General features: G+C 32.3%; 1 protein-coding gene across 5 annotated transcripts in view; it reads left to right on the top strand.

Annotated features, from left to right (window-relative positions):
* LOC130897599 (major facilitator superfamily domain-containing protein 6-like) overlaps positions 1-14,941 on the top strand; it is a 49,595-nt gene that overhangs the window by 24,889 nt on the left and 9,765 nt on the right. Inside the window, exons 1-3 of one of the 5 annotated variants that reach the window (XM_057806542.1) lie at positions 4,234-4,361; positions 8,452-8,588; positions 8,690-8,844. In XM_057806542.1, coding sequence (XP_057662525.1) covers positions 8,489-8,588; positions 8,690-8,844 — 255 coding nt within the window. In that variant the 5' untranslated portion in view covers positions 4,234-4,361; positions 8,452-8,488. Of the gene's footprint in view, positions 1-4,233; positions 4,362-4,387; positions 4,453-8,451; positions 8,589-8,674; positions 8,845-11,193; positions 11,231-14,941 lie in introns of those variants that run through there. The other 4 variants (XM_057806536.1, XM_057806557.1, XM_057806549.1 and 1 more) reach the window with 4 other exon arrangements.

Below are 14,941 nucleotides of genomic sequence, written 5' to 3'. Positions count from 1 at the left end.
TTTAGTAACATTTTTACAATGAACAAATTCAAATGCAGCGCTTTTAAAATACTTTTGTACAATAACCATCAATTGTTCCGGTTTAAAAGGTTCTCTAAAATATCTTCTTACGTTAGGACTAGATCCTGTATTTTCATCAAGGGTTCGCCAGGAGTAGTTGGGATGCTGAGGACCAGCTTTCATACCACCTTATAGCTAGTCGTCCAGGAGGTCGAGTTGTGTCTGGTTTCTTTTCCTTTGCAATTTTTGCTAACCGTTCATTTGGCATTCTGTCAACATGGTCTCTCCATTCTCTTCTGCGGCTCCTTGCCCATCTTACTCCATCCTGAATATCGCACATGTCCCTTATTTCTTCATTTCTCTTCCGATCGAGTAACGTATGTCCTGTTATTGATCTCAGAGTTCGCATTTCATTTGTTCTTAGGAGCCGTTTAGTGGTTGTGTTCTCCGTTCTAGTTTCTATTGCATATGCCATGACTCACAAAGGTATAATTATCGGTGTTGAGTTTTTCGATAACTCTTATTATAATGGGGTGAACGTTCCTTTTTTTTAGTAGAGTTATAACATCAGTTAAGCGTATCCTATCAAACGCTTGGGCGAGATCAATGAAGCACATAAAGGCTGCCTTATTGGGGCTTTTCTGTTCTTTATCTTGGCTATCATTTGTTGTATTTTATACAGGAAGAAAATCCTATTTTGTATTCCATTGATATTTTCATCTTCGTAGGGTAATTCCCGTGCTGATACGTTAGCTTGTGTTAAACTATCAAGTTTTTCAAAATGTCTTTCCCATTCGTCTGCCGTGATTTTTGTGTTTTGTATGTATTCGTTTATTGGTTTTATCCTATCCCTCAGAAGATTTTTTTATGTCCCCCATATAAGTCATGTTCCATATCATTCGAAAACTTCTCCCAGTGATCTCTTTTAATTTTTCGTATATTTTCGATGACTCTATTTCTTACAGCTTTATAGTCATTATACGTTGTTGCATTGGATCTGTATTGCAGGTACGATTTTCTTTTCTCTTCGGCTAGGATCTTGACATCTTGTCTAAACCACGGTTTTGTATTTGTTCTTTCCCCTTTTTTTATAGTCCTTCTTCCACAGACTTCTTCTGCTGTTTGTAGTATATTAGTTCTTAGTTTTGTCCATCCTGTTTCGATGTCATCTGTCTCTTGGATATTATTAGCAGCAATTTTCTTTCGGAGCCTTTGTTAATAAAGGTATTTTGTCGACTCGTCTGATAGGGATTCTATATTCAATTTGCTTACTTCATCGATAGGTTTGTTACAAGAACTTTGAATGGTTGTTCGCATTTTTGCCATTACAAGCTGGTGGTTTGTTCCTGCATTTGCAGAAGTTAGAGATCTAGTGTCCTGTATTCTTGTCGGATGGATATTTTTATTTGTAATTATGAAATCTATAGTTAATTTATGTCCTCGTGTATTGTCGAATGTATATTTATGTTGTGGTTTATGTGGGTAGAAGGTGTTATTAATTCTTAGTTCATTGTGTATGCTGTATCATTTTTTCACTACTCTCATTGATATATATATATATATATATATATATATATATATATATATATATATATATAAATAAGTAAAATTTCTTGGTATTTATTATTAAATGATGTTAAATTCCAGTATCCAATTCTAAGTAAAGTCATTTTCCTTTTGCGCTTAATCCTTTTTCTCGCCAGGTTGTCATTATTTAATCCGAGGCTAAACCGTTGGATCTCTGAGCACTTTGTTTTTTTTTTACCCAAGGAGGTCGCTATCTTACTTGGAAACCTCCTCTTTTACCCAGGCTTGGGACCGGCTATGAAACCACTGAGCTACTCAGTCCACCCAGCGATATCACAGGCAGAGTTCTCTAAAATATAATAGATATAATTGTTCAGGATCAATAAATTCTTTTAAAAATTGAATTATTTGTATTTTGTTCTAAATGTCCTTTAGATAATATTACAAAGGAACGTATATTGTCGAAATATTTTTCTCTCCTTTTTCTAATACTGTTCACTCCACCAAATGTTGATAATATTTAATTTTTCATAAGTATTTCATAAATTTTCCTTAATAACCCAAGAGTCTTAAAAATGAATTGATTTGTTTTTGAGTGTAGAAAAAACTTTAATCACTTCTATTCTAAGCTGTTATATTCATTTTACTTATTTCAATTTTTATTGAACATAAATCTTATCTACTCAGTATGAAATAGAAAGGTCTCTTTTCACGAGGAAGACGGCAATACCTACAAGTGAAAAAAAGTTACTTCACTCACGAGTTTCATACAGAACAAAAATGATCTGTTTTGACATTTGTGGATCGTTGGCTTTTATATTTTTCATAAATGTTTACCAAGTTTGATCTATTGGCAGATATTTCACCGATAACAGTGAATCGACGAACCGAACAATTTTTTGCTGTCATACCTTATGCATGAGATAATGATCGTCTGAAGCTTGCAACAGAAACTTATTAATTTCTCTACGGGCAAATGTTTCAGATTTTTTGGGTCTATAGCCAACTGATTCATTATTCAAATATGCAATGAGTTTCAAGTATTTACTGTTGTCTACGTCGTTATTTACTATTAGGGTAAGTTTTTAATAAGTCGAACAAAGTTTTGAAGACTTCCACATGTTGGATTTAGTTTCAAAGTAAGCTAGTAATACTCTTTTTGTGAAGCTGTTAATGCCTTTTTTAGTACGCCACTCCATAATAGAATCATATTCTTTTAAATACTGTTCCCTGGATTTCTCAGGGAGAAGATTCATAGTAGCTGCAGTTGCCGATTCAACATCTTCTGGTGTGCAGTTTAAACTTCTTCACTATTACACTCCATCACTAATAATATTACACTCCTTTTAATTAGAAACAAAACGGATTTCCTCGAACGAATATCAAGAAATACGAGTGTGTCAGTTTATAGGAGAAATGAATTGGCAAGGGAAAGAAAGCATTCATAGTCCACTATTTTGATAAAACAATTTTATAATTGCTTAAAAAAATAAGACGTTACGGCACTTTTTTTAACGCAAAAGCGTGAAAAACTGAACCGGTACGTTACTTTGTTTCACGCTTTTTGAACGATTCAGAAATTACATTCTCTATGAATGCAAATAAACGATAAAAAACGTGAATATTATATCGGATGTAGAAAAAAATTATTATGAACGTTGAGGTGTTTTTTTCAATTTATTATTCGAATTATGATATTTCTGGTGGGTGATATATATCAAATTAACTACACGACCAACCCCAGCTTCCGACTTTCAAAAATTGTCGTTTTGTCTATATGAGAAATATTAAGATTTTTCAATATTTTGATAAATAATTTTAATCCCAAAATTTAATACATACCATTATTTTTTGTTTTCAGTTTATTTATGTTACATAACTTTATCTTCATCAAGCATACCTTAGTCGCAAAAGCAAGGAGATTCTATATACATAAGTTTGGGTATGTGTATATTTGGCAAGGATTGAAATGATTCAATTTTAACATTTAGTCGATATTTCATATACATAATTTACTCGAATTTAGATAAATTAAACCGAGAGTATAACAAATCGTGATAATGATTATTGTCATTGTTTTTAGCGGAGAAGCTAGAAAAGAATATGATATGTCATATGTGATAAGTCATATTAAATTTGATATAAAAAACAATGTATTCACACAGTTCATCTATATTGTTCCTAGATTGGGCTTATAGTATTAAATCCGCGAAACTAGGATTGTAATGAGATTTACAATAATAATAATTATTGTATAACTTACTTTTTTATGAAAAATGCCTTATTACACTAGAAATTATCGTTATCTGAAGAAAGAAAAGAGAAAAATTATTTTATACTAAAGAAAAGTATTTTCTTTCCTCCATGATACACATGTAGCTCATACTGAGTGAAATGTTTATAAAACGGAGGAAGGTCAACAAATTAAGTCTTAATTATTTTTTTCCTATTTGATACGATGGTTTTTTTAAATAAAAATATTTGCAGATAAAATAATTATCTCTTTAGCATAAAATTAAGTGGACTTACTCAAGTACGCAAATTTCTAGGATTCAATTCCATCGAAATGTAGCAAACACGTGTTAATTTCATAGGTATGTGCAAACAATCATACAATTAATATTTTATATCAACATAATTATCGAAGCAAGAATTATTATTTTGACGATAGCAATTGTACACATTTTTTTCCTGTGAGGCATATCCCTACTTATAAACTTTTTGCGTTTCTAATTGTATATTATAAATCAATTTGCTAAATACTAGAGTAAACTTTAATATAAGTGACTTTCAAGAGGAATACGCAATAAAAGACGCGATTTTATAATATTCAGGTGAGAGAAATTGAAGATATTGATTGATTATATATTAATTATTTCAAGTTCTATTAACGGAAAATAATAGTTTAACGCTGGCTTTTTTCAGGTACTTGTAATAGTTTTTTCATTATTTAGTTAGTAATAATTATGCTTTTATATTCAGGATTATATTTAAATGAGAATCATAAAACTTCATCAGAAACTTATATCTTATATCATATTAGTATATATAATATTCACATAATACTCTAACAAAGCACAACATAAGCCCGGTAACGGCTGCATCAATTGAAATGAAATTTCCTATTTCCTTGGACAGTTAAACATGTATGCAAATCAGGTCTTCTTTTGTGAGTGATACTAGGTGCATCTATATTGACTATTATTACATATTTCATTTAAAACTTGCATTCAATTTGAACAGCTTATGCTTGGATATCTTCAATCTCTTAGCCAGAAACAAAATTCAAGAGGGCGGGCGAATCAACAAAATTGTTTTAGTGAAGGAAATCTATTTATGTTACTCATAAAGTGTTATATTTGTAATAAAACCCTAATAAGAATATTGGATTTTAATTACAAAATTAAATTAAGTAGTCTAGCTTCCTTTACAGCAAACGAATCAATTACCTTCTCGCTGTCGATATTAATTCTGGGGTGTCTTGACATTAACGCTTGTAGAGTTTTTTTAATCAGTTTTGAGGAGATTTAGAGAACTTTTTTCAAGCGTACATGTTGAAACAATCGGAGTCGCGAAGTTTGTGTATGTTGAAAAATAAATCTTATTCCATTTTCCATATGTAGGCCAATTAAATGCAGACTTTTTCACCTATTTTATCTGTCTAATTCAGCTGTCATAAAGTCCTATTAAATATATTATTTATAGAGCGTAAAGTTGTATTAATTTGTTCTTGCAATACAGAATGTTAAGAGTTGATAAAATGGCTATATGATTTTAGAAACTGAATAAAAAAGTGTAATTGTATAAAAATTCTAAAATAAGTCTTTATTTTCATTTCCTCGTTAATATTACAGACTACATTTTGTGTGTCATTGGAAAGATTTGGTGCTTAAATAGTATTCGTGATTAAATCGACATGCTATTGCCAAAATCCTATAACTATCAACAATAGCTTTATAGATTTCTTTGAATCTTAACAGTCCTTGTGTAAATGGATCACGAGAAGCGTGGGAATCAATGGAATTGAGGTTTTTTATTGTCACTCACAAACACAGTAACGGCTCGACCTAAAAATGTAAATCCACTAACCAATGATAATGTGAAGAGCTATTGGAGTGGAATCTGGAGATAACCACAAAACACAGAAATTTACGATGGCTAGAGTATGGAAGAAAAGTCATAACAAAAACCTGGGAAATAACCCATACAGAAGTCAAGGCATATCAAACACACTGAGCTGGAAAGCTCCTGGGTCAAATTCAATGCAGAGCTCGAAGCTCAAAAATTTTATACTCAAGAAATTAGTTATATATTTCACTTATTTCTCAAAACAACAAAAGAAAACACCAAACCTGACTAGTGGAATAATTCACCAGCTACCAAAGACTGAGCAGTCACGGACAACCCAACAAAATATTAGCCAATTACGTGTCTACCGAGCACCTATGAAGTACTCATCTACGTTGCCAAGAAGATACATAGGCATCTGGATGCTAGTAACTTGCTAGATGAAAAGCAAAAAGGATGCGGAAGGGTTTAAGGGAATGTTTGGGAGGTTTCAGTTCAGATATTTCTGGGAAGAATGCAAAATAACTAGTATGGAGAGGCACAGAAGGACATTACATAAAAGGCCCGAGGTGAGTGAGAAGAAGCAGAAAAAAATGAATATTTAGGCTATGCACAAGACAAAGTAATAGTTCATAAACATACAAAAATTTTTTTAGATACATTAATTAATTAAAACACGATAGTGAATATTATTGAATGAAAAAACATGTATAGTGCTACGTAAACGAATGGTGTTATTAAGTAATTTCATAAAAAAATTTTTTAAACGACGTAATTATAGTTCAATGCAACTAGCATGTTAGGATAAATCTGTACAAGCTAATAAAAACTCCAATCAATTTTTTTCTCAATACTCTTAATGAACAATAGATTTCTACGCCGTTTTTCTCCTAATTTATGTGTTTTTCTTTGTAAATTCCAACAAAAATCTTCGTTCGTTTACTGACAATTGTATCAGCGAGCCACGTAGAGAACTTGTATGCAAGTATGCAATCCAAATGGTCAAGGGTAACTCTGGATGGTGGATAACATGTGAGAAACTGTTTTATAGCTGCTTTATGCGTATTTCTTCTTCTTGGTTAAGATGATCGAGTAAAACTATGTACTTCTTAATATTAAACATAGGTAGGACGAAATTTTATGTGATAAGTCAGAATCAGGAAGATAGTTTGGCTTTAAGGAGTTTGAGATTATTAAGTCCTAATACTCGTATACCATCTAAGGTTTTGTTGAACTTAAAACGTAGAATTTGAAATTTCTGTTCTTTAAAAATTCAGGGAATATGTGTATTTCAGCGAAATAATCTTGGAAATGGATTTGGAAAATGGAGGTTACAATTAAGGGCTCGTGTTTGATATCATGGAAATATACAGAAGCGATAACGGGGTTAAGGAAAGATTTGGTAACGCTAGTGTCTATAAGCAGTTTAAGAGGAGGGTTTGAGATTGTTATTAGTTTTCTTCTAATCTGGTAGAAGTGTTGCCATATCACGTCGCTTCGTTGTTTCCGATAGTTCCTGAAATTTTTTTGTTCCTTCATCGCATTTGTTTTGGTCTTCCTCGTTGGGTTGTTGCACTAATTTTCCAGATAGAAATCATAGTTTCATCCTCATATACGTTAATGTCATAATGTCATAATCATGGCGTTCTTTAGCATACTCTATTTTGAAAAATCCTTTGGATACAAGTCTTAGTGGGTTTTGTTGTTCTTGAGGTTTCCAAAATTTTGGTGCTTGGTTGAGGTCTGAATATTGGCGATTGCTATTGTGAAGACACAGCGGTGTTAATGATTATTGCTCATATGCCTGCTGTTTGAGTGTTTACGCTTCATTCTCTACTTTTGACTTGAAATCTTTGAACGTATCAAGTACACTCATTTTATCTTTAAGAAAGTACACATGTACCATTCGTGTGTAGTCATCAATGAAAGTTATAAAATATTTCTTACCTCCATATGAAATATTTTCCATAGGGCCACATAAATCAGAATGTATTAGTTCAAGTGGTCTTACTGCTTTTGAACCTACATTTTTAAATGACAACCGAGCATGTTTTCCCTCGCAACAATGAATACATGTGATCACATTACCCTTGTCTGAAGTCAAAGACACACCTTCAACACAATTTGGTAGTTTCTTAATATCTGAAAAATTCAAGTTTCCCATTCGCAGATGCTGCAGATAAGTGTCATTAGAATTCACAGTACTTGAAATCAGATGAACCTCTTCTCCACTTATGTTCATAACGTATAGGTTATTTTTTAATACTGTATTACAGATAAACTTTCCTTTAGTATTCTGAATGTCACATCCCTTGTCATAAAATATAACATTATGCCCATTCTTCACGATTGTGCTGACTGAAAGGAGATTGGCAGCTAAACCAGGAACAAACAGTACATTTTTAACTTGTATTTTATCTTTCTGATTTATTTGAATGTCCACACATCCAACTCCTTCTACAGTTAATGGCTCTCTGTTTGCCACAGTAACACTTTTCACAGTTGACTCAGTGACATTATACAACCAGTCATCTCTGCAAGTCATGTGCAAAGATGCTCCTTTCAATTACACCTTGTTTGTTTTTAACACCTTAAGGTGGACTTGAATATTTCTCAAAGGTTCTTTTTAGTGGTCAAAAGTTAAATTTCACTTGCACTATACTACTGACCGCGCCAATTAAGAGCCAACTAAAATGACCAGTGACCCGCGACTAGTTTTAACAGCAATTCATATTGAACTGTGTTTTATTTTTCTAATAGCGACCAACATGGAGCTATCGCATAAGTTAAATTCAAGACTGATTTTTTGGTGAGATATTTAACAGGCTCACTAATAATCTATATGATTTTTTCCAGTTTTGGACGAAGATTTTGTAGAAAAATACCTTTCAAGATGAATAAATACCTCAAATTCTTATTCTACAGAGTTGTAAAAGATTTAAAGCAGAAAGAGCTTTTACCATTGAAATTATTGTTCTTTATGCATTCATCCAGTAAGTACAAAATGTCTAAGTACTATTTCACTTTTTTATTAATTTTTAATTAATTAACTATTAAAAGTTATATATTCCAAAACGAGTGGGCTTTATTGTAGCCATCCTTGTTTTGTATCCTTATTTGACGATCCATATGAGAGAACTCGGTATAAATGTAGAAGAAACAGCTATAATGTCTGCTGTAACCCCAGCAGTTGCAATTCTTATGCCTCCAATTGCAGGAATGATAGCTGACAAAATAGGAAATTTCAGAGTAAGTATAATTTATTGTTATTATTTCTAAATCGCTTATACTCTGGCTCAATATAAGTTGGTAATACTTACCTATATTGAAAATACTTGTTGAATACAGACACAAATGTCATTAGACTAAACAGTCACATCTTCAGAAATTAACAGACAGTGATATTTTATTAAGGCCAAATGTTACATGGTGCTTGTGTTCACGTTACAGCGTCAGGTGATAGAGGGTCTCTGATAATTATTGGTACTTTCAAATCTTTAAGATTCTACCAAATTCTCATGCTCAATTTCTAGAAACCCAGTTCTTGTCTTGGTTTTAACTAAACAATAGTTTCCGTGTTTAGTAAATTATAAATAGCCATATTTATTAAATTTTTAGCGACGCGAAAGGTACTGTTTTAGATTTCTGTCTACTCTTGTATTATTGTGAAATTTGATTCTATTTCGAAAGATTGCTCAGTCAATATTTTATATTTTTGAAAATACATTTTTATTTGTCTTTTCTTATCCTTTTTCCAAGAGTATAGGAGAGATAGTGGTTAAGAGAACATTAAAACATTTTTTAAATTCTGAGAAATTCATAATTTATATTTTTTTGCAACAATATTATTCAACTTTATCGAAATAAATGGAAATTTTAATTCTAATCATTTATACAACATATCAATGAATTAGCAAATGTTTCAACATATTTCAATAACTTCATATCGGATCCGCATCAGAAAATATAAAAGTTGGAAAAATGCAGATTTTGGCGATAATTTTAGAATGACCCGATTTAAATCAGCTATTGCAATTGACTGGGACTGAAACTGAAACATATTAAGCCATATGATAGTGACCATAATACTCTAAATAAATTCATAACACAGTATGAGCGTTTAATAGGAACTTAATATCCATGTGTTACAATGTATTCAGGAAAAATGAAAAGGGAAAGTAGAAGCCATAATTGGAATCAGGATGAGTTTGATACTTTTAAAATTTTAAAATTACAGATGCTTTTATACACATATTTGCAAGAGGAAGGAGCATGGATTGCATTTTGTAAGAATTAACATGAACCAGTGCAGATAAAAATGGAAATTCAATTGATTTTGATACTAGACCCCAGTTATTGGAGAGTTAAGTTATACAAACCATTAGAAACGATAATAGTTTAAACGAAAGCGATAATTGATGTAAAATACAACTGATACTGAAGCTTTTGGACCATAACATAATGTATTCAGACCAAATCAAATACCCGCTAGCCTGTTAGCGTATTAGAAGTATGCAGGTGAAAAAGTTTTGATGACAGTATCTTGAAAAACCGCGAATCCCAACTTTATAGTTTCGAAAGTATAGGTTAACCTGGGGAATTGTTGGTGTCACTATCAGCGGTTCCTAGCTAATATAACACCGCTTCTAAAGCTAGGCTCGTTTCGTTCAATGTCAGGTTACTTGGAGCGAAATCTGGGTTCTTTCAATATTTATTGTTGTAGCCTACCTGTCTCACTTTATCCTAGTTTGATGAGTGAAACGTTATTTAAATTTTTTGACTATTGAGATAGATAGTTAGATTGTCACTCCTCCCCTGCTACAAATTTTTGGTTGGCAGAAACAGGTCAGAGAGGAAGGTAGAAAATACCATATATGTAATACTTCTATATGGACAGTTTCTATAAGTGTTCCGACTAAGGAAAACTGAATGACAAAGATTTCTCTATCCTCCAAGGTTTCAGCTCGGTTCTGCGCATTCTCAAGCATGCGCAGTATAGATAAAGTGTCTCGAACGAGAGAAAAAATGAATATTGTCGGCATTGTAACGTAGGGAATTTCTTTCCTATACCAACTGTCCACATAGGAGTATTACATATATAGGAAATACTTCTGGGAATAAATGGTTTCGTCTCTTATTGTTTACCCACTGGAGTAAAGAGGTATTTTTTAGTAATCCTATTAGAATGTTTTTTTTTGTCTTCTATGCCATATTCTTTATTTTACTCAACACGTGTTGCAATGGGTTATCATTTTACCTATTTCACAGGGTCTTGACGGATGGCTTGTTTTCACCCTTACCACAACGTTTATTTCACCTTTACTAAAAGTCACAGTACGCTTCTCGTTGAACAGCCTGTTTTTGTTTCTAGGGGTTTTTTTATATACCGGAGGGCCTATTTCAGTATTAGGGCTCATTCATCACCCTACGTTACTATGGTTCACCTGGATATTTGTTAAGATCCACAGATTGTAAGTTCCTTTTCCCGTTTCGATACAGAGTTTAAGGTCGATCTGAGTAGCTGTCTGGATTTTGAGTGCCTGCCTGTCCATTGTTGTCCAGCTTTGGATAACTAGCTTTGAAACTCACGATCATCGAGGAGGTCAGATTATCTGAGAGAAACTCAGATAGATAGGTATTTTTTTGTTAATCATTATGGATTCAATTTCAGAAAATCACCACTCAATCACCACTGTATATAATTGTACGTAATCACTATTATTGCTCACTTTTAACAATAAAGTATAAGTGGTAATCATTTTTGACTATTGTTTCATAATATTATGTCTCAAATAATTCAGAGGGTTCTGAATTCAACGCCATCAAAAATTCAGTGACGTTCAAGACATTAAATGTAACTATCAAAATTTTTCAATCGAACCACGACCCAGTGCCGCCAGACGAAGAGTTGCCGTTCGCTATTTGCGAAGTAAAAAATAATTGCCACAAAATATTAAAAAGAGAAGGCTTATAAATAGTATAGGAAAAGTTTAGAAATGGTTTTTCTACAAAATCAAATAATCACTATAAAGTTATGGCAAAATTAACGAAAACCTCAAGCAAATCTAGAAAAATATCATCTATTGATAAAAAAAAATAATAACTTGGGATAATTTCATAACTTTCTTCATTGCGATTGTGATAATGATAACTCAATTACTTTTTCCAAATTAAACTGTATTCTTAGTTTAGTAATATTTAGAAAAAAATAGAAATTATAAAGTATTCTCGTATAATATATAGGGAAGAACACATTCCAAAATTTAAAAACATCTTAGCACCTTCTCTAATTTTAAGATAATCTTTGGTATCCATATACCTATATGATAATCTGCAACACCAAAATTCTGTACTGTACTCCTGTACAACTAGACTTGACAAAAGTTACAGAAGTAACGCTGATGAAAGTAGAATGTTCCATTCTAAAAAAAAAATACTTCTGCCGACAAGAATTTAAATAAAGAGATAATTGCACTTACTAGATGGCCATTCACCCAAGCACTGCTACACCACTAAAGCGAATCTTCAAGAGCCTATTACAGAACAAATAACTAATAACGAAATTCTCGTCACTCCAAATCTCACGATAAAAGTATTATCAAAATGTGAGTCAGATCATACCAACCGTCAATTACTAGAATCCCGGTAAAGTGGGAACCTCAAATAGGAGAAGACATTCTCAACAACGTAAAAAAGTAATACAGACGTACCACTCTTAAAATTTGAATCAAATAGATAGAGAACTAGAAGTTTCAAAAAAAATTAAATATTTGGCAAACTTTTGGCACCAGTGGTTACCATCCTCGTCGAAATTTTTTACCTAATTCAAAGATCATGAAAGATACCAAGAAAAACAAAAGAAAACCAAATGGAAGAAATAAAATTAGAAAAAAGAAATAAAAAATCAAATAATAACTCCCGTATTTTCCAGTCTCAAGGAGGGAGGAGTTATGGCCCTAGAAAATTCACCACTTTTATAAAATGATCAAATTTATAATGAGCATTTAATTTATAATATATACTGTTTATTGACGCTTCTAGAGATTCCATTTTCATACTTCTGTATGGTACTATTGTTGTACTATTGTGTAAATTAATTTCGAAACATTTTTGACAGTGTTTTCTAAAAACTTATTTTCATCACGAAAAACCATAATTTCATATCATTCCTCATTATGAAAAATCATTTATTCATTTTAAGCCGTTAGGTCATGTGGTATCTATATTAATTGGCGGAATGCTGCATAAGTAAATTTATGATTTTCTCAATGTCTGGTGTATTACAGATCCGACAGTTTTACTTTTCACATTTTTTTAATTCTGTTTTATATAGATTTGAAGTTTCATTATGTTAGTTTTAAATTGAATAATTTTTTTTCCGAGTAGTTTTAGTAGACTCCAAATTTGATAGGCGTAAGTAGGATTAGAACCTCGAAAACCTTGTAATTTTTGTGCATCCAGTCCAGTGAGAGGGATCACATCCCCAAGATTCTATTCGAGGAAAACGAGCATGTTCCTTTTCCTCAATAGAAATAAAAGTTTAATATCGTTTTATCATATCGATTCTGCATACAGTCTGTTGAATCGTTATCCAGAGATTGATTTCAGGTATGGATGTAGTATTCATGGCATCCATGAAATTCAAAATTTATCCGTCGCAATATCCGTCAACTTTAACGCCTTTTATGATAACTTTGGAAACTTAGTGGATAGGATTAGTATTAACGAACTTATAGAGTATAGAAGTCTGGATATAATGTATGCCGCCCTTGATCCGTTCCAAATATGTCCTACGTCATCAGCGCCGACTATGGTTGTGGCACCAACTGCTCTATGGACGTATCATTGCCTCTAAAGCGTACCAAGCAAGCCTTATAAAACTTTACATTGATCACTGGTTAAGAGTATTGTTTGTGCGAATAGTCTAGTAGATACTTCGGCCATGGATAAAGGGAGATAATTGGAACATCTTGTTATTGTGTTTTTATTATAGTAAAATTTACATAAAAAGTATTAATATATATTTTATATTACTAATAGTGAGAAAATAATAGATTTTATGATTTATATTAATATTTCCTCGTACACAAAATAGGATACCTATTCAATTGCTCTTTGTTTTGCTTTCTAATAATATGAAAAAAACATTTCACTCTTTCACATTAACTTTTAATACAGGGCATTTGAATTCAGCAGTATCAAACCGTTTAACTTAGCACGTGGAGGCTGATATAATGATAAAAATGATCTTCACAACACAACCGATTACATATACTCAAAAGAACTTTATTTTATCGTCCCTCTTCATTGCATTACACCACTGTTTCGGTATTTTCTCTTCTTGTGACACACTAATAAATATTTAATTTGGTGTAGTTATTGTCATATTATTTGTACATTTTGGCATAATACAATATCTATAACGAATATTTTGAGCAAATTCGTAAAACACATACAACAGCAAAGACTAATTCTCTCAGGCAAATCGGCGCTGATTACTCAGCTAACTGGCTGAGTCGCTACAAGGAAAACGAGTGGAGCGACGTCGACGTATATATTCGAATTTTGATAAATCATTAAAAGTAATTAGAAATGCTAGAGAGAGCAATTGAATTGCTAATTTTAAGCTATAAAGTGCCCCTTTCTATATCATAATAATCCAAATGTCGTTTACAAGCTCATTCCATATCGATACGAGATTTGTATTTTTTAAATCTATATCCATCATTTGGTATGATACCTATGGTGTTAGGTTTGCGAGTTTTCACAGAGGACTTTGTTACAGGCCGAAGCTGTCGTAAGAGCTTCCATAAAGGTGCAAACATCTGACATTCCGGAAGTTGGTGGTTGGTTTATAAATAAATTGGGTAATTAAAATACAGCGTGTTTATAAATTCACGCCACCATTCAAAACCTATTAATGTAAAATAAATCAGAAATGACTAAGAGTTGGAAACGTCTAGTGAGAATAGTGAATTAGTATAAAGACTCAAAGTGGCACTAGTAAGTGACGGCTTTAATTCAGAAACGTTTTATTTCAGATACTTAAATTAAAACAGAAAACTGAACATTTGTAACTCTGCTTGCCTCAAACACACTACAAGTCGAAAGAAATTGGCGCTTTAGCCTGAATCAAGAGGTTCAGCATGCGATATGGTCAAGAACTCTTAGCTGAAGAGCCGAAGGCAGAAACATGATGAAACCCTTCAAGAGTATAAAGTAGACACTGTGCAACTTATCCGATTTCCTTATCCATCAGCATCAGAGAATATAATGGTATGTTTGGCCATCCAGGTTTTAATGAGGATTTACGCGATCACGACATGCGGAGAACGTAACATTTAGC

The sequence above is a fragment of the Diorhabda carinulata genome, chromosome 1 (assembly GCF_026250575.1).
Source record: "Diorhabda carinulata isolate Delta chromosome 1, icDioCari1.1, whole genome shotgun sequence".
Classification (NCBI taxonomy): domain Eukaryota; kingdom Metazoa; phylum Arthropoda; class Insecta; order Coleoptera; family Chrysomelidae; genus Diorhabda; species Diorhabda carinulata.
Note: the sequence above shows the minus strand (reverse complement) of the source record. Positions and strands in the feature narration are given on the sequence as shown.